The sequence below is a fragment of the Xiphophorus couchianus genome, chromosome 12 (assembly GCF_001444195.1).
Source record: "Xiphophorus couchianus chromosome 12, X_couchianus-1.0, whole genome shotgun sequence".
In the NCBI taxonomy this organism is placed as follows: Eukaryota; Metazoa; Chordata; class Actinopteri; order Cyprinodontiformes; family Poeciliidae; genus Xiphophorus; species Xiphophorus couchianus.
Window position 1 is genome coordinate 11,273,985 of NC_040239.1, and position 26,753 is coordinate 11,300,737.

Sequence of the window (26,753 nt, forward strand, 5' to 3'; positions counted from 1 at the left end):
GTGTAAATATGTTGAGCCAGTTTTTCCACTGCCTGCCACTTCTTCATGGAAGACATGATAGAAGACATTTTGAACTATTTTCTCACAGATCAGATAGTTTGTTTCACTTGGTAGACGGCATGGTTGTTAATTACACATTCTTCTCAGAGTCAGAATTTTTTCCTCTACATGCCGTGTTTTCCTTTTAAATGGATGTCCTTCATAAATGAACATTTTTAGCAAAGATTTTGTCAAGTTAAATTAAGTCTTTATGATGTAAGTATTGGTTAATTAATACTGTTAAGAGAAGCTTCTCCATCAGAGAACACATTACCAGAAACTTTTTTTTTTCTCCAAACTGCTCATAACCAACTCATTAGATGGAAGAAGCTTTTTTTTCCCTCTGTCAAACGTGGTGTAGTTGGGTAGGCATTGGTTTACTGTGATCAGTCCTGGCTTTTTCCGTCTGCTAAATTTGGTTCTTCAGTTTTGTAGTTATGATAGGATACTTTCATTTCCCAACAGAACCAGGAGCATTTACTGTCACCCTCTTAAAGGAGCTGTCTTCTCAGTTTTAGACTGATGCTGCGTGCTATCCCACTGACCGTCGACAGGAGTTGCTTTCTCTCTTTTAGACTGATGGTGTACACTATCTCGGGCCTGGGGTTAGGTTTGATGAGAGTCTCACTGACTCCAGAGAGAAATTGATGTCAAGAAACATAATTTTAGGCCTTCAAGAAGAGAGTACATTTGGCCCCAGTGTGCCCAAGGTCAAGCATAACAACCAGTGCTGTGAGAACTACATTTAAAAGTTGCATTTTGATAAAACCACACAACCAACCAAGTGTCACTGTAATCTTTTTTAGAAAGGGTCTAGAGGAAATGTAATGTGAGGTGAAGCTCTACTTCTCAATATCAGGATAGGTTTGTTTTGATCATAGCTCACAACGTATCCTGGCCTATTACATCAACTTCCTCAGCAGGTCAAATTTTTGGTCTTTGAACTGGGAAGCATACAATTTCTCTATTGGACACAGGCACAGGGCGAGATTTTAAATCTTTTATATTTGGCCTGAATAGTCAAAGTGAAAGCTTCTTTAAGATGGCTTGCTTCATTGTCACTTTTCAGGCACTTTCATTTGCGGAAAAATGACTACAAAGCTTTTATGTCTGTTTTTTAAAGGACAATCTCTTTTGGCAAAATCTCTTGTGTTACCAGCATCAGAGCTAGTTACTTAAAACAGCTTGATAAAGAACACTGGTTCTGTTTTTGGGACTACTCTGGAGATAATTATGCAACGAAGGAGGCTTTGTAAAATGAATAACCTAATGGAAAGTCCCAAGCATCCTTTATACAAGAATGCAAAATAACAGAGGCTTCTTAAGATTTGCTTTAATATAAACCACAGAAGATTCTTCCTGCCCACAACTATCGCCATATACAATGACTCGTTCCAGAAATTACAGTCAAAACGACACTTAATTTCACCTTCTGGAATGAACAAATATTTCTGAATATCAGCAAATCAAGATCTTAAAGAGCCACCCATTGTCTCTTATTTTACTCTTTTGTCAATTGTCTAGCTGACCAGTTGTGTAGAAGCTTGTTGTATGAATGTATTTCTTTATAAACTGTAAAATTTAGATTAGGACAAAAAAGGCCAAGGAGAGGCCTGCTAATGTCAAGGCCCTGTCAAATTTGGCATGGATCTGGCTGCTGATATACGCTAGTGTGTTTTATGTTGACAAAGTCTCTGACACAGTCTTGTCTCACAATCTGCAGAGGTTCAAACAGTTTTTTGGGTTGTGGATTGGGGCTTCTGCATGACTTCCGTGAAGTTCTTAGAAACTTACTGACAAACAGAATTCTCTAGTTGGCTTTTACCAACGGGATACAGTCTTTATGTGTGTGGAGTTAGTTGTGTGTTTTTCAGTAGTTTTCCAATTAGTTTTGACAGTAGTGTGTTGGACTTGGTCCTGAGGAGTTGTGTGTCATCAGTGTGTCAAATGCTTTGAAAGATTCACTGTAAAGTGCTGTTAAATTCAGCTGACAATTTCAATATGATTTGTAAAGATTTATTTGGCTAAAGAAGACCAGACTCTTAACAGGAAGGAGCCTCCAGCAGAACCAGGCTACGAGTTGCCATTTTCTGGAGCAGGCTGTGGGTTCAAAAGACAAGAGAAGAATGAAAAAGAAAAAAAAAACATAAGAGCACTGGGCCTGGAGTACTTCAGTTTTTTAAAAAAAAGTAAAAGTAAGGGGAGTTCACAGAGAGCTCCATCAGGGACTTCATTCAAGAAAGAGGCATATCAAAGCAAAACGTACTGAGCAAGGAATACTTGATATGGAAAAGAAAATAAGGGGACTGTACAAAGTTAATGGGAACAGCATATTTTGTAGTTACACTAAATATAAATATACAGTATATTAATATATACTATATTAAGGACTTTATCAATAGAAGAGGCACAGCTAAACATGGAATTTTTGAACAAGGCCCACCTTCTATAGAAAATAATCCATCAAAGACAGATAAGCTAATGATACAAATAATGAATATATTGAGAAGTTGGAAAGAGGCACCGTGGTTAAGTTTGTGTTTATTTACCACTTGTCCCTTAAATATATTTTTGATTTATTTCATCTTTCTCTAGTTGGCCATAATGCTTTAAGTTAAATGTTGTTGCAACAAAAATTATAATTAGATGTTCATGGTTGCCCAGATTCATCAGCTTTGACAGCTTCTGTGGCTGCCATGTCTAAGCCTTAAAAGGTTCATCCATACAGTGGGATGTTGCATTAGTGTGAGATCTAACCACAAGAACAGGCCTCACACTGCTTGCAGTAGAGAAATGGACTGACTGATTCAATGATCTTTTTTGTTTTGTTTCCTTTAGGTCTCTGCAGGACTTATCAAAGCAGACTGAACTGCCATACGGGACAGTCCTGGACTCTGCAGTGTATGATCAGGTGCGCTCAAAGGCTATGAACCCCTTTGAGAGAGATCCCATGTACTCCCAGATGTGGCGGATGATTAATCGGACTGGAGGAGCAGATAATAATGTTGAGGAGTCGAGGGAAGGCATTCGCAAGGTAGGCACATACCGTTTTAAATTTGTTCTCAGTTTCAAATGAAAGACCTTTGACATATGTAAAATCGCAGTTGTTATTAACATAAATATTGAAGTCAAAAGGCTGATAAATTTCAATAAATGGGACCAGGTGCAAGGAGGAAGCAACATTACTGTTATTTATTACTCCTTGCAAGGCATTCATATTCAGGCTAGCATCTGCTGGCATTTGATCACATGATTTTTGAAGGCATGCATAATTTGTTTGTACTGTGGAAAAAGCCTGAAGAGCAGCCTCAGACCTCTCAATGTTCATTATAATAGTTGTTTATTTCAGGTTTTAGAGTTTTAAATCTTTCTTCTGAAGATATTTTTTTTGCATTTAAAATAATGAATAGATTATTTTAGGTAGATTCAAAATATAAACTGAGATACAAAAAAATACCAGCAAATAGTTGTTTATGTTGTGTTGTAATATGAAAAGACATAGGATGTAAGTAGGAAAAAAGGTATTTTAAGTAAATGTATGAATTCGTACAAAACTTCCACATGTATTTCTTTCTTATGCTACCTTATGCAAATATGTAGCATTATACCCTAACACTTTTGTTTATCACAAAAAGTTAACTGTAAATTTAGGCTACATTTAACCATTTTATGTCTTGCATTGCTTATTGTTGCTGTTACTGTATGCTAAATATAAAGAGGGTTTCATATGCATTCTGTAGTGTGCAGTATGCTTATAATCTATACAGATTAACCTCTGTCCTCTTTTTAAAAGCCTGTATTGCTGTAGGGTCATTGCTGTGGATGAGAGGAGATCCGTGTAAATGATGTTAATGATGCACATATAGCATTTGCAATGCTTAATTCCCTTGGTAAATCCCCAGCAGCACAAACACCTGACTGCTGCATCTTATTTACATGGCTGGAGCTTACTGTTTATGTACTTCAGCCTGAACATTCAACATCTCCACCCCCTTTGGAATATATTAGACCACGTGTTAAGACAACACAGGGAGAGTTGAGAGGAGTGATTAAAGGGCAACATGGTGGTTGTTGGGGATGTATTTTGTGCCTCCCTCCCACTTCCCCACTTCTCCCCCTCCAAAGGAAAAAAACCCCACATAAGAATCCAACAGCAATATATTTTCCATAAATATTGCTTTTAAATGGTGAGGCTTATTGAATGCATACACCTGTTTGATAACTTTCCACTTCTTTTACGCTCACTACATTTATTATCTTAGGCGCCAGACTTCAACATCTGTTAGAGAACACTTGCAGTGATCAATTAATCTGCCTCTGTAGCCTCAAATACAAAAGGGTTGTACAGATTCTATAGTTAATTTATGTATTACAACTTGGTAGCTTGCACTTTGGAGACACCTGTTGTTACACTCCTGGTACCAGGTGTATGGTACATAGCCTGTGGGTTTGCATGCTTGAGCATATTAATAATCTACAGTATATTGACAAGTCAATAACTTTTTAAACTTAAATATGATCTCTTTCACAGCAGAACCTACCTAATAGGTCAGTAGGTAGATAAGTTCTGACGTGAAAGAGTTCTGTGTCTTTACCTTCTGCTGAACTGGCTACAATGCTACATTACTTGTTTTTCTACCTGAAACACCTTTTCAGGTTTACGCAGTATACAAGTCGAAGTGTGGTTTGTTTTGGTCTTCAACTGTAGTGGCTATTTGGTGAAAAAAGAAGCCTATGACTGAGATTCCCCACAGGTAAACTAAACAAAAATGAAACTTTGTATTGTTTTGTACCAATTTCCAGGGAGGAATAAACCATCTTGGTTGTGTAAATCATTTAGTATTTACAGTTGAAGACAAGCTTTATAACAGTAACATCCAGTGGGGAACCCAAGTCATGTTGAAGTCTGGATGTTTTCTATTGCTCTGCTCATTTTGCTATGTTTGACCTGCATTTAAATGTGCAAACAAAAAAAAATTTAGTTTTAAAGTGACTTTTTTTCTCATGTTTTTTAAAGGTTATAGCAATTTAGAATTTTCTGCATTGACGTAAAATTGAACCGCGGGTTTAAATAATGTCAGCATATTGCACAAATCACAATAGCCTGACTCCCCAGATGATTTTTGTGTGTATCCTGGCTCACTGTAAACACGTCTTACTGCTTTGCAGCTTCCTACACCTAAAACAGGCTTTTAGATAGAGATGTACAGGTACACCAACCAAAGAATAGAATCAACCAGTTTTCCCGTACATTGCTCTGATTTGTGAGTGACACATCAAACACACACAAAAATATTGTGGTTTTTTTTTATTATTATTTATTAAATGCATCCAAGTCGAGCATAAATGGCCACAATCAAGTAATTTTCTGTTGGAATCAAAACTACTGTTTATTGAAGAACTTGTTGCACCGTCTTGTCTTTTACGTGGTACCAGCTTGCTAATACTAGTAATATCAAGAAGTAATTTTTTTTTTCGTTGTTGTTTTATACAATTTATTTTTAACATCAATTTAGATTTGCTTTACTGCTGAATGAAAATGTGACGCAAATGTTTTGGCCTGAAATCATTATTGGTCGCTACACTGCTGCAAAACTATCTAAGATTCAACTGTTACATAAGTAACTGTCCTTTTTAATGGGTGGTTCTTTCATTAGCAACTAAGACTGAATGTCCTATGAGTAAGAGTTGAAAATAAAGCTTGGCTACCAGGAATAGCAGAGCCGGAGAAGGTAAACCAGACTACAGGAGAAAGGATCTTTGTTTTATTCATTACAGTATTTCTGATTCCTTTTTTGACTGTCACTCATTTTCCTTGCAGCTGAATATTTTACAGATGTCTGTTACTTGTCCTACTCTTTCACACAGCTCTTATTTCTTCCACTTGACCCCCATTTTTCACTTCACCCTTTTCTCTTCTGCTTTTCTTTAGACTTTCCTTTTCAGCACCATCCTTTGTATCTTGCCTATTATGCATCCACATTTCGTTAAAGGCTACAGAGTGCACTCTAGTGGTTCACTAATTCATGTCCTAACTGCAGTACCACAAGGTTTTTTTTTTACTTTCCTTTTTGCTACAGCAGTACTGTCAGCAACACTGTTATTAGAATTGTTTGTTCAGAGCTCCAGTAAATGTAATACAGGAGTTAAAACATGTCATTTACATGACTCACAGACACAACGATTTTCTGTGTTCTGTTACCAACAAAAGATTTTCCAATTTTCAAAATGATGCCTTTTAATCGGTTAGGATTTAGTTTTGTTCTTAAAAAAAACAACAAAAAAAAACAACAATTGAAAAGCACTGTACAGCGTCTGCAATTCTTTTCAAGCCGGAGGCTTTTTGGGAAGCCATTCTGTTATTAACCAACACAATAACGGACATCAGTCTCAATTTGCTATATCCGGATGTGTTTGTCTTCATCAGTATAGTCCCCATGCTGTATTTGATTCCTGTGAGATTACATATTTTTCCTTTTAGCGTAGTTTCCTTCCTTCTCAGCCTCCCTTCTCTCAGATGCCTCTTCCTCTTTCAGGCTTTTTCTCTTTCGCAATAAACCTCTTACTCCTCTTTGTCACTGGTCTCCAATGCACACTATAGATTTTCTCCCTTTTAGGTTTTGGTCCCCTGCAGTAAAGTTATATTATGCCAAAAGTGTTGAGTGTCTGAGATGTTGGGAGAATCGAAGACACACTGATATTTGTCCACACATAGTAACAAACACGCATGCACGCTGGCATGTACTTCACATCTAGAAAAGCGCAATCATCTGCTTTCATCATAAACATTACACTGTACCCAAAAATGTAGAGTTGGCACTCTGGACCAGGCAAGTGCTGCAGATTGTACCGTACTACAGGATTATATATATGTGCCGTTTTCATTTCAGTCTGTGATCAAAGTGTTCATTAAAAAGGCATTGTCATTAAGATACTGCCATTAAGACTTTATGGTATATATGATATCAAAAGAATAGCGATTATTAATCAATTGGTCAGGGAACAGAATTGTCCAGTTTTCCTTAATAGGCTATAATCAGTGATTTGTAGGTTAACTGGTTTTTTGGATTTTTTTTATTTTTATTAAATGTATTAAAATTAGCTTCTACCACTTTTAGTCTTTAAACAAATCAATCTACTTTCTAGTAAATATAAAGTCTAAATCTGACTTTTTAACCCAAATTAGCTGCTACTTTCAAAACATCCTCAGTGGACCACACTGTTAGCCACAACAACTTCTGATTCCAAGCTAAGGAATCATGTTTTTATAACCGTGGGATGTTATTTCCATAAAAATGTTTGCCGTTCCATAGATGTGAAATTACTTTTCACAATTCAATCTTATTTAGCTTGTTTAGGTTTTCATATAGTTTTAACACAGTCAAAAGTATAATCTATCGTTAGTCATAACAATAAATATTGGTTAATACATTTAACAGAATATCAAACTATTTGGTGTAAAATTCCTGCTAGATGTTTGTTTTGGTTTTCACCTTGTTCCGATTGTAAGACAAAAGACACCCAAGAGATTTCCTAGTCTGAGTTAGAACTGAAGGTCTTCCAGTGTGAGTGACCTTTCCACCAGAACAACATCTGCTGTGCCCAGATTTAATCATGCAAACTAAAAGAAGACTAAGTGAGATGCATGCCTACAGTGATTGAGCCAACAGTCCAATTCTTTCAAACGTTCCTCTTTGATATTACAACTCTGTTAACCTCTGGTCTGCGCTTTTTTTTTTATAAGTTATCAGCTTAGATAATTTATAACATGCAATTTATTTTTTATTAAACCTCCTCATTAAGCCACTATTAAGGAATTTCCAGGTTAATAGCATTGTGTTTATTTCTTTTTACCTCACAGGTATTCCTTTAAAAAATGCCTATGATTGTGAATTAAAATTTCTTCTTTATTACAACAATTGTTTATCTCCTTTAAATGCGATTTTATAGTAGGCATCATAGTTTATGTAATACTGAGTGCTGTAGGAAAACAAAAGTAGAAAGTAGAGTTTTATAGTGTTCTTCCTGCATAATTTCAACTGATGCATATAGTTAAATGTGAAGCTTTCAATTTGGGGAGCTTTTATGTCATAATGTTGTGGTACTCATATATGCATACACAATCACTCAATTTTCCTTTTACATACACACACAGCACTAAAACCTCAATATATTCTGTACCTGCTCTTCATCAGGTTTTAAGAGTCTCTAATGACTGCTGTGGGATTTTAGTCTTGAGTGAATTGTTGGTTTAGGTAATTTTTCATCTCTGTGACTTTTTGCTCCTCTACTTCCTTCCACTTTAGAAAATATATCTTTCAGAGTTTGGGGTATAAGCACACTCAGTCTTTTATTTATAGCAGCCGCTAGAAAGGCAATTCATGACCAAAACATTTCCTTTGTCAGCATCATGGCTTGAGAAGATGCAACCACATTATGGTTAATGGCTGAGACTTGCTGCAAACCAATGATTACATCCTTACAACCAAACCTCACGAAAACAAAATAAATTGTTTTGAAAAATGTGACTGAGTGCTGTAGGAAAACAAAAGTAGAGTTTTGTAGTTATTTAGCTTTCATAAACAAGTCTACTTGGGGGGCGGGAGGGTTTAGTTACTTACAGATTCTGAAAGTGTGAATTCTAAGCTTTCCAATGATGACAAACACATCAAAATTTGCTAACTTATTCATGCATTTGTCATAACCTATTACAAATGTAAACAGAATCTTATTATTAGGAAACTTTAAGAGTGTATGGACACAACACAAGTGATTGTCTACTGCCACTACTTACCTATCCAGGAGACGTGAATGCTACAAGTCAATAACCTTGATACAATCTGCTCGGTTTCCTGGATAAAAAAAAATTGTTTAAAATATTTTTAATAATGAACCGAACTTAATATACTGTTCGATAAATAGGATTACTTGAAATGTATGTATGTCTGAATTAAGATTACTTTTTTTGTAAAGCGCCTTCAGTTGACGTGTTGTCAATTTATATAAATAAACTAAATCGAATTGATACTTGTGTCACAAGAACCTGTGGCACAGTATTGCTAAAATAAAAATAAGCCACCCAAGGCACATATTTCCTATGCCTGAGCCAAGAAAAATTCAGCAGTTAATTGTAATTACTATGATGTAACCTCAATATAGTAATTGAGAGCCTGCACATTTGATATACACCTATTTAATCCACCTCTATTTCAAGACCAGAAATTTCACAACACTATTTTAATGATGTAAGACGCTGGAGAAAGTATGTTTGTGAGAATCCAAAGAGTGAGCATTAACAATTTTACTTTGGAATTGGAAATCCTTAGAGGGTGAAAGACAGAAAGAAATTAATTTGGACAGACAATTTGGTGTAAAATCCACAAAAAAATAACATTGTTATTTTTTCTAAAATATTGAGAGTTCAATATTTTGTATCATGTTGTCTAGTAAGCTGGATTTATTATTTTACCTCTTCTTCATTTGGCTGTAAAAACTGAGCATAAAGCTGTTTAATGTAATGACTTTAGTGATGTTGATGAAGATTAGTAAAATTGCTCTGCCACATAGAGATCTTGGTAAATCTACCAAAGGTTGTTTAAGTCCTCAGCTCTGGATATGGTGATCATGGCACTCTAGAGGACAACTGAGACAAAGCAGAAGCAAGTAGAAGTTGATAAGGGCCGTGAACGAGTGCTCAGGGAGTAGAAAGAGGAAAATTGGAATTTTGAGGATGGTAGAAAAGAGAGTTTGAGGGCAGCGAGCAGCTAAAAGGGGTGTGGATATTGCAGGCTTCACTGTAAATAGGTGTAGAAGGGCTACAAAGAGGTGCAAGGAGAAAAAAGAATGGATATAGATGCACGAAGAATAGGTACGCCAGGGCCTAGGTGGAGTTAACTGAGGTGAAAGAAATGTGAGAAAAGACTGAGAAAGGAAGGGCCAGAGGGAATCGTAATGACAGATTTTACCTCTTGAGAGAGTTGTTGTTGAAAGTCAACACCTGAAAGGTATACATAGGTAATTTCTTTTTCAAGATAAGTCCTCAATAGACTCATTTACTCAGAATAGTGTTCGTAACTGATGAAAAAAATCTAACAGTTAATTTGGTGTATTTTTTAATTGCAGAGCAACAAGAACACACAGGACATTTCAGAGAGGTAGTTATCTGACTTTCCCAAGCAGACTAAGCCTAGTAAATCCTAACTTTATGTAAAAAGTCAGCATTTAAATGTGGTTGACTGTAAAGGAAATGATATATATATATATATATATATATTTGGGTAGATGGTTCCAGTAGACAATAGCTGAAGAATGCCTAAATTTTCTTCTGGGTATTGTAGGATCCACAAGCACAACAAGAAAGTTATTTGAGATTCTGCGACACAAGTAGACCACAGTTGGGTTATACATTTTACCCCAGTTTTCCTGCATCAAAACTGTAGAGGAAATTAATATGGGTTCATTGTGTAGCACATTAATTTAAAAATCTTGAGCCCTTTTTGGCAGCACAATTGGGCCTCATGTTTAAATTTTCACTGTAAACCAATTTAAATCAAATCTTCCAATTCTTCAAAGCAAAGTGGCAAAATATTCTTCCAAAATTGTGCCAGAAGCTTGTTGTCGAGTACAAAGGGCATGTGGTTACAGTGCAACTTGCTAAGGGGCAAAAAAAACAAATAGTAGTTATAATGTGTGTTTATATTTTAGGCTGTGTGTGACTTTGAACTTTCAGGGATTAGAAAGAACCCAAAACTTGTAAAGCCCATTTCTTGCTTTTTTTTTTATTTCTTGCAGTCATGTGGTGTGTCATCCCTGCAGGCTAAAAAAATACTGATTCTAAGAAATCATTTCAAGCCCAACAGTAATGTCAGATCCATGCCCTTGATCAGAGTGTAAAGAATACCTGCCTGCAACCGAGCTTGATTGATAAGGGACTAAATTATGTTTTAATATTATGATTATTAGTTAAATAACCTGTAGTCATTGGCTTCCTGTTCAATACTCGGTGAACAAACTGCCGTATGAACAAAGGACAAGAATGAAAGTTAAACTTAGTCCAGTATCCTCCTGATATAATCTCTGTAGATGCAGATCTGTGAGGGGTGCAAGCATTTGTCGATGGAAAGCTCCACTCACAGTGGCCGGTCTTAACATGGCTTATCCGTTCAAACCAAAGGCAACAATGGATCTGTAGGCAGCATGGCTCTGTGACTGTGTATGTGTTTATGTCAGTGTCACTATTCTTAGAGGACCTCCTGCCAAGCAGTTATTGGTCAGGGAGTTGCCAAGGTTACTGAACAGGGTGGCCCAGCTGAGCTATGGTGACAGATCTCAGCATTTATGACTTCTCTCCCTCTCTGTTTGAAAGTGTGGGGTTGACTTGTCATGAGCTATGCTTTCAGGTCTCAGGGTTGCCTTTAGCTATGTGACGTGTATCTTTTCCAATGAGCCTGAAGAAATGCACTTTCCTTACTGTTCTTCCTCTTCTCACCCCCTTGTCTTTCTGTCTTCCTTTTTGTCCTTCCAGTCCTTTTTTCTGCTGATGTTGCTTGAACTTCTAAATTCATGGGCTGTACTACTAGAATTTTGTGTGTGAGCCAGTATGATGACATTCTGCAAGTTTCAGAATGGATGGAGCAAAAACTAATTTCATTTGATTTTTTAAAAAAAGCCACATTCATGGGCTTGTCATGTATTACACTGGATTTAAGTAAAAACTCTGCAGTAGCAAAAGCTGATGATATACATCTGTCACTGCATGTCGGTTTGATGGCTGCAATATCCTCTTTAATAACCTAGCATCTGCTAAGACCAGAAAATGCCATTTTGGCTGCTGGGTTCTTTCATTTTGTATTTTCTTGTGCAAAGTAGTGCAAATCACCCTGACAGGAAAAAGAGAAAGCTTCTTTCCTGCAGAGTCTGATAGCTCATTAGGATTCACCGCGACAAGCCCAAACAGCAAACATATTTCCCTGCTGTTACAATTCTGTGGCTGTGTGATGACAGCATTTCTGTGTTGAGACACAGATTTGGAGCGAGCAAATGATAAGAGAAATTCAGAGGAAGGAAATGGGAAGAGAATTACTCTCAGTATAAAAAGAGGAAGTGGTGAAGATGGCGATATTTAAGTATGGCTCAGGAGGTAAGAATTCATCCTGTAACTAGGTTTGAACCTCCACTCTGTCCATCTCAGTCCTTGGACAAGATACTTGATCTGACTTACCTGATGGTGGTGACACTGATTGTTTGATAGCCTCGCTCACGTCAATCTGCGCCAGGACAACTTTGGCTACAATGTAGCTCACCACCATCAGTTTATCAGTGGGTTAATGACTGAAGTGAAGGGTGAAGCACTTTAAAGAAGTAGAAATCATGTGTCAGGGGTATAGATGTTTTGCATTTAGAATGTTCACGAGAGATCTGCCAAACTGGGGAGGGAGGAATATATTTTAAAAAGTTGCAGGTTCTTCAAATAATAGCAGTTTGCATTAAAATGGCTCCATGAGAACTAATTTTCTAATAGCACATGTTTTCATCTTAGTTTTGCTAACTGAGACCCCTATTACATGCTGAACAAACTATTGCTACTTCAAAATGCACCTTAGTTTTGTTAGTGTACAAAGAGAAGACGGCGTTTACTTTAACAACAAAAATGGACCCAAGATGAAAAAGATAAAAAATTCCATTATCTATTTCTAACTACATTTTCTCATTCTGTATCTTGTAATAAAGCAAAATTGGTTTTTTATCTATTTTGTCCTCATATACCAGCAGAGGCTGGAGCCATCTACACACTCACATTTTTGCACTCAGTGCTGCTTTCCCTGCCTCTCCCCGTCACCTTTAACGGTGCCTTTCTCATGGAGTCTGTTTTTTTCTCATCTCGTTTGCTCCGCACTGTACTTGTTGCTTCTGTTAATAATTACAGGCACAGATATGGGAAAAAAAAAAAAAAAAGGACATGAATCAGGAATTTTCTTTCTGTGTCTGAAAACCTTCACCTTTGGCTCAAATATTGTAAAATATTTTACATTTGTGAAGGCATAGACCTTTTTTATAACTGTGTGAGCATAAAAAATAAAATGTCAGAAATGTTAAAATTCAATTGGCCCAAATTTTCTTTCATTCTTACACACACGCAAGCAGGAGTTTGCGTGTGTGGTTTATTTGTGTGTGAGTCAAATGCCCAAATGTGTGTTTACATCCTCCATCTTTTCACAAATATCCTGCTGCTGCTGCTATGAAGCTGGTTTTCATACCAGGGAGAGAATATTGTTGTTTGTTGGTGATGGCGGAGAACATTGCACACTTGATTTGCACTAAGCTGTAAAACAAACAAAAAAAAAAAAAGAAAAGAAAAAAGGTTGTCCATTTTGAGGGACAATTTAGAGTGATTTGGATTTAGTTGTTCTTCTAACATGTTAGTTGTCTGTTTAGAGGTTCAGAGTGTTCAGATGTTTATTTACTTATACTATAATAAACTTACAGGTTTTATTAATCTGAAGCCTATAAGTAAATACCCACAATAAAGAGCTCAATAAAGAGCTTTATGTACTTAATGATGCTCTTCACACACAAAATAAGACATATCACCTTGATATTCTAGAGATGAAGAAAAAAGGAAATAATAATAATAATAATTGCTGGTATTATTATTATTATTATTAGGGCTTCTTCTGGCCTGCTTACAGAAGAAATACAGTCCATCATTCAGGAAGTTAACTCATATAAGGCGGTTATATCACCTTGCAATGTCCCGGGAGGAAAAGACAAACAGTGAAACGGACGAGTCGGAGGCAACAAATCAAAATGGTAATGCTAATGTTATTTAGCTCCTCTGTGAACCAACCCTAACCCTGTTAAAATAGCAAATACCCTGACACAAATTCATTTAAATGCAAACCAATTCATTTCAACACTTTTCTACGTTGAATCAGCTCGTTCTGGCACATTAGTAGCTACGTTAAATTTTTATTTTTCATGCATTGAATTAACCACAGTAAATAAGAAGGACAAAATGGTGGGATACATTTTTTTTTCACTTTAAAAGGTGAAAAAGAATGTATAATTGATTTTTTATATATATTGTTGTAGTATATCTTGTTACAGCTGACATGTAAGGTTTCTTATCCTACAACCAATTCTACTTGTCATTGCATCTGTGCCCTTCTTTACATCTTCTACCTGCATTTCCCTTGACTTCTTGCTCTCCCCTATTAAGCTTTCATTGCAAGCCTAAAGATTCTGTTCTTTCGTTCCACACTTTTTTCTGCCCCTTTCAGTTTCTGTTGGTTGTTTCTTGCATTCTGTCAACACTAACACTCTGCTGCAGGGTGTGTTCACTTCACTCCTTTACTTTTTAATCTTTCTCTTTATCACTCTTGTTTCTCCAATCACACTATTTCTTTTGTCCTCTCATTCTGATGCAACTCACTGGGCAGCCACACTCTGGGTTTTTATCTCTTTCTGTAGGAAAAAAGGCAGCTTGGTGCCAGCAGCTAATGGACTTTTGGAGAACTCAGACACCCATACATCACAGTCTGGAGAGTGAGTCAGAAAAGGAAAAGGGATCTGGAAAAAAGCCAAAGGAACAGGGATGGAGAGAGAGAAAGCACAAACAAACAAATGATAGCAACTGAAATAAATGAAAAACATATATACCTATACATATACAGTGCCTGGAATAATATGTGATACAGTGTCAATATAATATTTTTTTTATTTTTAACATAAGATAATGATTTGCAACTAAAACTAATGATGTCTTAAAGGGGCACTATTATGTAAAATTGACTTTTTTGAGCTTTGCACCATCTTATAATGTTATTCTCTCATCAAAAGCATACCTGGGTTGTGCACCGTGATTCTTTCATGCATGTTTGAGAAATCTTTTAATCTGTTGTTGCAACCATTCAGCTGTGCAAAACGCGCGAGGGGACCGATTCGCAGCGCCTCCTGTTTTTCTCCTCAGAGCTGCAGTTTCCAAGCTACCGAGCTTCCGCCTCACAAAGCACCCCTCCCCTGCAACTCCCCCACTCAGCTCCTTTAGACTAGCCAGCAGCATTTGGCAAACACCTGGTGGAACTGCACATCTGCTGAGCTCAACATATGAGCTACTTCTCAGTTCAATTCTAATAAAAACCTTGTTAAAGGGTTAATGGAGGAGTGATGTTGTGAAGACTTCCTGAAGGCAGAGGTTCAGAAAGAGCTGGAGTTTTTAAAGGCTTTAAATTATGAAGTCAAATTTCCTTTATAATGTTAATGCATTATTAATCATTTCTAATCTGTCCAATGTAACAGAAAATATTCACAATTATTCTCAACTACACTCAAACGTGAAAATTTTAAGTTCTTTCGATACTGAAATATTTTTGAAAGTACTTTCAGTTGCTGTGGTGGCGTAGGGGTTAGCGCGACCCACGTTTGTAGGCCTTGAGTCCTCGACACGGCCGTCGCGGATTCGATTCCCAGATCCGGTGATATTTACTGCATGTCTTCCCCATTCTGCTTCCCCTTTCCTGTCAGCCTATTTTCATATAAGGGATACTAGATCCCACAAAAGACCCCCTGGAGGGGAGAAGAAAAAAAAGTACTTTAAGTAATAATTTGACAGAGCTACTTTTACTTTACTACAGTATTATAGGAATAGTATAATTAGTTAGTTAATTCAAGTAATGAAGCTGAGAACTTTGTTTGGCATTGATGAAATATGTTTTTCCAAGTCTAGCATTTAGGCTGACTTTAGATAATTTATTATTTTTTAAAGAACATGTAGGAGTGAGTTTTGTTTTTTTTTTTTAATTTCTCTTAAAACTTAATTCATAATTGTTGCAGGAATAGTTAAGAGTTGTATGACTCTGACTCTTTCAGACACACTGTCATCTAACTCACTATATGTGACCATCTGGAGCTTTTTATTGCACAAAGGGATATTTTATAGATCATGAAGACCTAATTTTTTGTCTGCAGACATCAAAGTACTAATAGATGTGCAACCAACCAATTCTGCACCTGTGAAGCCTTGGGGCTTAGCAAAGTGAGCTAATTCGGCACGATTGAGCAGACTAATAAAATAAACCTTATCCATCTGCAAATTACTAGAGTAAATAATTCCATCCAGTAATTTCAACAACATTGGGTGAATCTGTTGTCTGAGGCTGCTGTGGCTATGTTTCTCCTTCTATGTTCCATGTATCAGAAAGACCAGTTTCTTCAATCTTTCCATATGTACTTTTATTACTTATCGAAACAGATGCATAAATAAAGTTTTTCAAAGACGAACTGTTTTCCACACTGGCCTGCATTAAATAGACTTAGCCTTTCATTTAGTCCAGTTAGAATGATGAGAAGTGGTGTAGTTGGTAGCACGGTTCTCTTGCAGCAAGAAGATCCTGGGTTTGAATCCTGCTTTGAGTTCACAAGTATGGGTTTTATGAAATAACTGTTCATATTATTTGCCTTTTCATTGAGTTGATTTATATATCAGCTGTAAATTTGGACCTGAAATTAACAAACTTGTTTCCCAGACACTAACATTACATAAATAAGACATGAACTCCAAGTAAATCAGCAGCTTGTGAGGCGATTCTCAGCAACATTTTGACTTTTGTATTAAACACTGAGACACATTTATGTCCCTGGTTCTCTAGTTTCTGAATTTACTGGTCCTTTGCAGCTACAGAAAGAATAAACCACAGTACATTTATTGTTTACAAGACTTTCACTTTTAACAGGCCAATGTCAACACTAACATTAAGTAAAATAGATCAACTATTGGGAAGAATTAACACTCAAACAGCAGCAAAATCAGCATAAAGACCAATCCAGGAGATTTACAGACGCTAGCTGTTTATTAATTTTGTGTGAGTGTTGCTTAAATGCAATTTAATACCAGTGTATTGAAATATTGGTACAACATATCAGTTGCCCTGCACAATTCAGCAAAAATATAAGTGATTTCTTGTCCTCTGCCAGCTCTTCTGACATGAATCAGTTGTGTTAATTTACTTGTATTTCCAGGTCATAGAGGTTAAAAACTCTCCTGACGCTCAAATCACTGTGAGATGAAAAAGAGTTGTTGATAAACAGCTACTCTGTTTAATTACATTAGGGAGACGATTTCCCGGTTGACCCAGCCAAAACCTAAAAATGGAAACCTGAAACAGTTTTTTTTTTTATATTCTAGCCTTTGTACTGTTTCTTTGTGTGTTCTTATTAATTTGTTGCTTTTTTATAATAATTTACACAACTTTTGTTTCTTAACCAATTACTCACTGGGGATATGCAGGCTATTGGACACTGCACTCAGACCATTTGGCACTAGATCTTACCTTTGAAACAATTCATAATGTAATTCTTTTAGGATGCCTGGCAATAGTGGTAGGTTAAAGGCAAATGTAATCCACCTCTTGCATTTTCAAAATGGCTCTGGCGGTGTTCTAACTGGAAAAAGGACTTACAGGATAATTTCTGAACTGCCCTGAACTGACGAAATAAATCAATAATGGGCAAAAGATTTAATTCTGGGAAAAAAATGATCTAAAGTTTCTAAAGACTCTGATCAACATATAAAAATAGAGTATACATAACTAATATTGTTTTCACAAGTAACTGAAAGGTTTTATGTAGCTCATCTGGAAAAATATGTCGAGTTCAGATTTGATAAGTGTAGCTTCTTTAACATCATTACCAAGCCGGCGTGTACAGTCAGGTTTTTGCACAACACTGTGTGTGCCCATTCCCCATAAACTGGACATCTAAAGAAGCAACAAGAAATTAGTATGCAGAACAACTATAGGTCAATTCTGTTACTTTATTAATATTGATTTTTTGTGTGTGTATTTTGATTGATCGTTCTGTCCATAGACTCCATCACTTAATGGGGGCAAATTAATATCTGAATCATGCCACCAGTTATTTTCTAAACAAATCAATATATTTCTCAGTTCTTTAACACTGAGCAAATAAATCGTAGGATTTTCCTAAATCTGTGTGAGATTACACATCTGCAATAAAGGATGAATGTAAGACTCTTTATACGTTTTCCCCATGAGTTCCAATAAATGTGGGGGGGGTGCTGAGTTTGCAGAGCTAATTTGTCAGTGGAAAGGAATTTACTGTAAAACAAAAATGACTGTGAAATAGGAACTGTTACCACATTTCCCCCACAGCAGCAGAAACAATAAACTAAAGATGAGCTATGTAAGAAACTGTCTGCTGTTACGACTTGAAAAATAACTGGAACATCTTCTGACAAAATCCAAATGTGGTGGATATTTATTTCTTTTCAAATAGGCCCTTTCTAAAATATTTTCAGAATAATACAAGGCTGCATGACCTTTTCATAGACGGAGGTTTTCTTTTATTATTATTATTATTATTGTTTCCTCTGTGGTAAGGAGGATAACCAGTGTGCAGAAATGTGTGTGCTGTCAAATGAAGTTGTCTCCCATGACGTCTGGTCTCATTGCTTTTGACGGGGTGAGAAGCTGTGTAAATTTGTGATGACCTCGAGTTCAGTGATCCTTCCCATTGAGAGGGGAAAGGTGTCCGTCACAGTTCAGATGTTTAATCTGTCCACCGAGCCTGATTGACCAGAAGGAAACAAAGGGGCATACTCACAGGAATAGGACCTTTTAATTGGAAAAAAAGATGGATGAGAGATAGATGGATGGGCATGGTACTCAACTTACTGTAGTGGTTCAGACATTCCTTCCATATTTTTCAAACTCATTGTAGAGACTGCTTTTCTGAAGAAATCAAGGATTGCATAAGAGAAAAACTGAGAAATAATGTTTTTGCATTGGACATGAGCTTCAAAACACACTTATATACTCAGAAATGACTTGGATGGACCCAGTAGAAACCCCAGACCTCAATGAAAGCAGTCACTTTTATAAGCTTCATGTGAATAAACAGTTATATATCCATTTTATATAAACATATACAGTACAGACCATAAGTTTGGACACACCTTTTAATTCAATGAGTTTCCTTTATTTTCATGACTATTGACATTGTAGAATCACACTGAAGGCATCAAAACTATGAATAACACATGTGGAAATATGCACTAAACAAAAAAGTGTAAAACAACTGAAAATACCCCTTATATTCTAGTTTCTTCAAAGTAGCAACCTTTTGCTGTGATTACTGCTTTGCACACACTCTGCATTTTTTCAATGAGCTTCAAGAGGTAGTCACCTGAAATGGTTTTCACTTCATAGGTGTGCCCTGTCAGGTTAATAAGTGGGATTTCTTGCCTTATAAATAGTCATGAAAATAAAGAAAAACCATTGAATTAGAAGGTGTGTCCAAACTTTTGGTCTGTACTGTATATATATATATATATATATATATATATATATAGAGAGAGAGAGAGAGAGAGAGAGAGAGAGAGAGAGAGAGACCAACTACCAAGCTGCTCTGCCAGACAGAGCTCAAATACCCACGTTTATAGCCTAATTGCTTAAAGAATGTGGATTCTGCGTGTTAAGGCAATTGATTAGATGGGTGTAAATCTGTAGTACTGTAGTGTTTTGTTTCAACAAAATTGGAGAAGCATTCATAAAGTTGTTCTGAGACAGAAAAGTTTTGACCACCTATTAATTGCGCGCAGACAGTGAGTGTGATTACGTTAAAGCACACAAGCAGAACAAGAATAATATTCTCCTTGGCAGAAGTGCAAACACTTTATTGCTCTTATGCATAATCGCTTAAGGGTCACTTTTTAGCAGTAATGCAATTTTCCACATTAGTGAGGGGCATACTAATGAGCTGTGACTGTTGATTAAAGCCATACAAATCTACAACCTGATTAATACGGGATCTACACTGTCTGAAAATCTCACCCTTTTCTTGTATCTTTTGTTTTTATCTTGTTCTCACATCTGCCACAGTCTGTTACCATCTGTTTGCCAGGGACACATTTCACCTCCTGTAATGTCTTACTATATAAATATGTCTTCATTTTCACTGCTTCTTATCTGGGACAGCTCAATGTTAGGAGGATTTTTTGTTTTTTTTTTTGTAAAATGGATCAAAAAACATTAAGAGAAACATCTGAATAAAGCAGACTTGTATGCATGCATGTTTGTTTCATAAAATCAAAACAATTTTTGGACATGTTACCTCGACAAGATGGGATCTGATTTTAAATTATTATCACTTTTGTTATATTGTTATAGATTAAATCAAATAATTGTATTTTTAAACAACTTGTGTATTAAAATGTGTATGTGGAAAAATATAGCATTTAATTAAGAAAATTAGAGCACTTTTGTCCAATTTCTATCCTACTTCCAAAACATGTGTCCAACATTTAACATGTTTTACATTTATCTAGATAGATGCAATATAGGGATATTGCATCTACATGATATATTTTCTAGAAGAATTTTGGATGGATATCTTAGTGAAACAATAAATTATAAAGACTTTTATCTGTAAGATATCTTCATGTTTGACGAGTTGTGGCTGGCATGAGAATGACTGAGAGGGAGTCTAGGGAGTGGAGGTGTTTTTTTGTTGTTGCTACAAACATACCATATATGGGAAGTCATCATAGGATGCTGTCTTTTCCAGGACACTTCTCAATAGGTCCATCACTCAACAAAACACTCACCTCTCACAAGCCCACAAGGGCACCAGCCCCTTGCTTGTCAAGTAGAAAAACTTGCATGTATTTGGGATTGCAGTTAAGATAAATTTTTCTATCGACACTTGATGCATTCTGCAATTCTAAATGTTACAAAGGTATGCCATAACACTGTTGTGACAGTTTTCTTGTCTCTATGATGCAACAGCCTGCACACAAAAACTTTGCATTTTTCCCCATATTGCACATCGAAGTGCTGGCTCGAGAAGTGAATGCATTATCCAGCATCAGTGTCTTTGCTGGCATCATGGCAGGCACTAGAAAAGCCAGTCAAAGATAACACAGGAGACAATATGTAGCAGCAACAGATGAAACCTACTGACAACATGACAGGGTCGACGAAGAGGCACATATGGGCGACTTCTGGAAGCCAGAGCTATCCTGCATATTTATCTACAAAGTTTAGGTTTGACACTAACATTTTTTTCTTCTTTCTTCAATCTTTCTTCATTCAATAGATTAATCAAAATGATAAATTACGTTTTCTTGACACCCAAATTTGGGATTTATTGAATGTCATTGTCAAATTTTAACAAGAACGTAAGATAAGTGAAATATTTTTAATAAGGTGCTTACTGTAGAATGTAAGTACTTTATAAATTAAGACCTTCCATCGTGTGTTCCAAAGTGAAATACCTGAATATTCAGCATGTCAAATAGGATAAGGACAAGAATAAACTGAAGTGAACAAATAAGGGTCATTTAGTCAATTCTAATAGTGCAGCTCCCATAAAAAACAGATCAGCTTCCACTGAACCCTTATTTAGACATCAGATTATTCCACAATGTTAAAAGTGATTAAAATAGCCAGAAATAAAGCTGTTTTGTTTTTTTCTGGGGAATTGTATCAGGCAGGCAACATTTATCAGTTCACAGTTTCCCGTTGCGGCTTACAAAAACTCGTCTTCTGCCAGCTCATCAGCAGCACCTGGGAGCCATCTTGTCAAATGCAAAGGTGTGGTGCTGCTGTGATGGACGACAAAACTTTTGTTGCCTCCCATTATTTATTCCCATTCAGCAATTGAAAACTCAGCATTGAAGCAACAGCTTGGACAAATATAATCAATCACTGGAGCCGAACTCCACTAGTGTAAGCAACACATATTCACACGTCTTCGCGTAAAAGCCCAAGCACTGCCAGCGACTTCTTCTCACACAGTGCTATGGTTAAAAGCTCTGCTTTGTTTGTCAAAGTTTAAGAAATTTCATGCCACCCGCACAAATTCAAAGGTGATCACATTTGATTCTGTAATGTATTATTGGTTAGTATTTGCTTTTTGTTTTTTATGCACTGAGGATCACAAAGGTTCCTTTCATTTAAGTTGGTCTTTGTAAATACTCTAGTTTGAGCACAAATATAAGTTATTAGCCCAGTTTTTGAATAGATTTTAAGTTTAGGCTCCACAGGTGTAAACCAGGAAGTGGATTAACCCTTTAGGTCACCAGCCTCACGCACATCATTTGCATGTCAAAGGGAATATGAGTAAGAGAAAAATGGACAAGGTGTCAGAAAAACGTGAACGATACTTTTCAAGCAAATGAAACATCAGAGTCATTATGAACAATACAGTTAAGTGAAGATAAAAAGAAAAGGAAACGGAAAGAAGTGATTTTTGTATTCAGCCAGATCTTATTAAGGGTGGCATCTTAGTTTTGGCTCACTGATCCGTCTCGGATGATCCGTCTCTCCAACATCTGTCTCCAATTACGCCTCTCCTTCACTATCTCATCTCTTATCGACTTAACGGGGTCTGGATGAAGATTTGCATAGAGCGTGGCAATAGGCGATTAATTCCATTTTTTTTTTTCCCCCAAGTCCTCCTTCCTGAAGAGACAAAGACAACTGATGACAGCCGATGGTAATTAAACAACTGAGAAAACAAAGAGAGGAAAGGGAGAGAAGAAGTTGTCATATAGTGTCTCTAGGGATTGAAGCGGCTGGTGCCACTAGAGCAAACAGCTGGACAGAACTCCTCTTGAAGAACTGATGCCTCAGGAGGACTAGCCTTTTGTAGTCTGAGACTGCATGTTTAGCTTTTTGGTGAAAGGAAAAATATTCTTTGTTGGACACAAGAGAATAACAGGTGGTTTTATTAGGAATACGTGAGTAGATGATGATGTGCTTGTTTCTGAACTAATAAATGAGAAAGTGTCCTGCCAAGAAAATTCAGATTGTTTACCCACATTTAGTGCTTTACCTCTGTTGTCCGAGCTCCATCTCGGACAACAGGGGTATCTTAGAACAGCTACCCAAGTCTCTTCAAATTCAGCTTGCATTAAAACAAATAGATGAGGGAGAAACATACCTAAGCAGTTCAAGTGTGTTTCATTGTATTTTCAGTTTAATTCATTGCAGAATATGTGGAGACATAATGCAAAAAGAAACTTACTTAAACACAGTTTTCTCCTCCTACATGAGAACTTGTCTTAAAATAACTTTCCTCATGTATATTGATGCAGTACGATGCACAGAGGGGGAGGCGCTGTCTCTCTTTTTCGCTTTGATTGATTTCCCTGCACCTAATCTGATCTTTATTCAAATCTTCACATATCTACATGAAGCCAGCCAGAGCAAAGAAGGGGAAAAATTTGGCTGGGGAGCAGTCGCTCATTTTGATTCTCTCTGAGTCGTCAAATAAAGCCCAAAGAAACGGAGGGAAGCAAGTACAGGAAGAGCATGGAAGCAAGGAACCATGACTAGCTGGCTTAAGGACTCACAGAAATGTTTGTAGAAATGTGAGCACCTGAGTTAAATGGATTCTTTTGTCAAATATTTCAGTGTTATTAACCTCTGCTTTTGTTAATACGCCCTAAAGGCACAAAAAAGCCTCTTATATGTTCATTGCATTATTTTACTTCATGCAATTGTGGAACAAGGATAAAAGTCAATTGTTGCCTCTTGTTCTCAAGTCAACCAATAAAGCAATGTATGAACACCAGTTCACAGCCAAAAGTGTCTTATGTCATCGAGCATAGATGTAAATTGAAGGTTTGTTTTGAAATGACGTCACACAGATAGAAACCAACTGTCTGTAAGGTTTAGAAAGGAGCAAAGCCTTAGATCTATGGTGGTTATTGTATGACATGTATAGCAGTAGATTTCATGGTTGCCTTTTTTCTGTCCAAGTCTGCCTTACATCTCATAAAATCAAACACGTCAAAGGGGAGTGATGCAAGAAGAAAGGCAGAACTCTGCAGTTGCTGTGGCTGTGAGGAGACGTCTGACATGACAATGATGCAATTTAAAAAAAATATATACAGACCTATTCAATAATTTACAATATTAGTGAAGAGCTCATTTAGTTCAGTAACTGAGCTCACTAAGTGAAACAAATTATACAGATAAACTTTACAAACTGATGTTTTTAAGCTCTGATGTGTTGATTTTCTGCTTACAGTTAAAGACAATGTTTAACATTGGAATATTACATCCGAAGATTTTAAAAACTGAGAAAACATGAAAGTTAATTTAATACCCGTTTAAAGATTGTTACTCTCTAAAGGTATTTTTATGTTGACAAGCAGATATTCCATTTAACTGAATATGAGTAAGTAAATGTTCTTACTTTTTTGTGATTTTCTCTCTCCTGGTTTTTGCCACTGTCCCTGTGTGTCTACCACTAAAATGTTTAACTTCTCTTTAGTTCTGCTCTTCTCTCCTTGTATTTCAGCCCATGCTGATTGACTCCTCATAGATTAGCTGCCAGTCTGAGCTTTGACTGGTTCTTGGTCAGCCCAAAAACCTTCATGAACCAGCCAAAGCTGGGCTGATCACACTGCAGGTTTGCACCATAATATTTGCTGCAGGTAAAAAAAAAGCAAATATTATGGTGCTTGTCTGCTTAAAAGCTTGTTTTCAGCATCACTGCTGTTGCTGAGAGACATATGTTCTCTTGAAAAATGTTGGTGTCTTTCTGCACTTTGCCTGCTTAATTTGATTGATCAATTATTCTTTAAATTAGGTTTGTTCTGTGTGCACTATGTAGGATCCTGCAGAACCTTTTTATCCTTAGCCTCTGCTACAAAAGAAATTCCCGCCTTGTTCCAGTGCCTTGCAATTTTTCATGCTATTGTCCATCAGCATCACATTCATCAGATAGAAATAGAGATCCCTGTCTAATGTTTAGATTGATGTTAGACAGTCTGTGGTTGTGTGACTGTGATTCAGTAATTCCGCAGGAAATGACCTTAACTACAGTAGCACAAGGAAGTGCCTTGCAGACATACCCTTGTTTTTACATTAGTCTGGAAAATGAGGACATTTTGAAACCTTTTGCAAACTTTCATATATATATATATATATATATATATATATGTATATATATTGATGAGATAACTTCTTACAGTGATAATAAATGGTCTGGAAATCAAACCTATTGTCTTCACAAGCTGTCTGACATCCTTGCACTCCCTTGCAACGTTTACTGTCCCTTTCTTTCTCTCTCTTTAATTATTTAAGTCAACATAAGTGAACTTCTGCCCACTAGCTTGAAGGAGGTCACAGGGGTTTATGGTGCGTGTTTGTCTCAGATGAGTTCACACGACTGAATAACGTTCACATTCCTAAAAGTCATTAACAGGATGTGTTTCTGTGTGAGCATGTTTTCTTCATTAAATTAGACCAGTACTGTCATTACCAAACTATAGGTATGTTTAGTAATTCTCCTTACACCAAAAGTGAAGAAACCTTAACAAAAGAAAGCATATATATCCCAGAAAATTTAAAATGTGTTAAATATTATATACAAAATTAAAGGATATATAATATTAAAATGCACTGCATAAACATGTAAGGCAATCTGTTTAACCCTGAGTGAGCAAAAGGATGACCTGTCAGATTAACTTCAACTGGAGAACTTAAATAGCATAGTTTATATGTAATTTTTCAGTCCCTTTCCCTTGTGTTGTGTATAATTATTTTACAAAGTATTTGTTAATTTGCTGCACCACAAAAGAAGAATGGCCTTCAGGATATCATTTTTATAGTGCCACCCCAGCCATGATTGTTATGTTCAGTAATTAATCAAAGTTAAGTCAATGTTTAAGTAATGCTGTGAATGTAGAGTAGTTGTTCTAATGTATGAAATCAATACTCCCTATTTGCATGCGTTTTCTCTCTGTTTATGAAGCACTGCTGCACCACAATGCTCTTAGTTCAGATAAGTGCTCGGGATTTTGCTCATGTTGATGTAGGTTTATTTTATCTCATTATTAATAAGAAAAACTGGATCAGTCTAGCTGTCAAGTCTAAACACCTTTAATGTTAAAGCAGATTTAAGATCAGCAGGATATCAAAGGAATAATTTTAGTAAAATAATAAACATAATGCATTATATTAATGTGTTAAACCCACATGAAAATCATTTCACCTTACCGATACTAAGAAGGGAAAGATGAGTCTTTAAATCAGAACTAGATTTGCCAAAATTGGATTTGGTATATAATTCAATGTTGTTTCTGCATCTGGGAGAGCATAACATGAAGAATATTGTTTTTGAAAGAAAATTGCTGAAAAGGGAGCTAAATAAGATTCAAAGTAAAAATGTTTTTGCTCTCAGGCTATGCTGTCAACTACTATACCTCCCTGCAGCCTTTCTTATTGTATAGTTACCTGGAGACCATTTTATATGCACCAGTAGTGGATTAATGTTGTGGTTATTAAATATCTAGCAGCCGAATTTTAAACAGGTTCAACATGTGAAATTGTAACATAAAAAAAGAACGAAAGCAAGACTACATTTGCTCTTTTTCTTTAAAATTCAAAGCGAACTCTTTAGAAAGGGAATTTTTAACAAAATAATGCACCCTTCCAGATAAGTATACCAGTGTACAGAACTGTTTTTGACTGATGGTAAAGTGGAATGAAAAACTTATGGTTGTTTTAGACTTATGTCAATTTAATTACAAATTGTAGCCAGTAAAACATTCAAACGTTTGGGAGTAGTGAGATAAAGACCTCAAGCACACATATGTCAGATAAAATAATAATACTTTGTAAATAAGACCAAGAATAGCTGTACATATGTAACAAATACTGAAGTGGCATGATGGGGAGGAGTCT

At 36.3% G+C, this 26,753-nt stretch overlaps 1 protein-coding gene across 5 annotated transcripts in view; it reads left to right on the forward strand.

The window, feature by feature from the left end:
- grid2 (glutamate receptor, ionotropic, delta 2) overlaps positions 1–26,753 on the forward strand; it is a 517,587-nt gene that overhangs the window by 448,880 nt on the left and 41,954 nt on the right. For all 5 annotated transcript variants that reach the window (XR_003597537.1, XM_028033208.1, XM_028033207.1 and 2 more), the window contains exon 13: positions 2,878–3,073. Coding sequence is in view for 4 of the 5 variants with exons in the window: in XM_028033208.1 (XP_027889009.1) it covers positions 2,878–3,073 (196 nt within the window). In the remaining variant the exon portion in view is untranslated. The remainder of the gene's footprint in view (positions 1–2,877; positions 3,074–26,753) is intronic.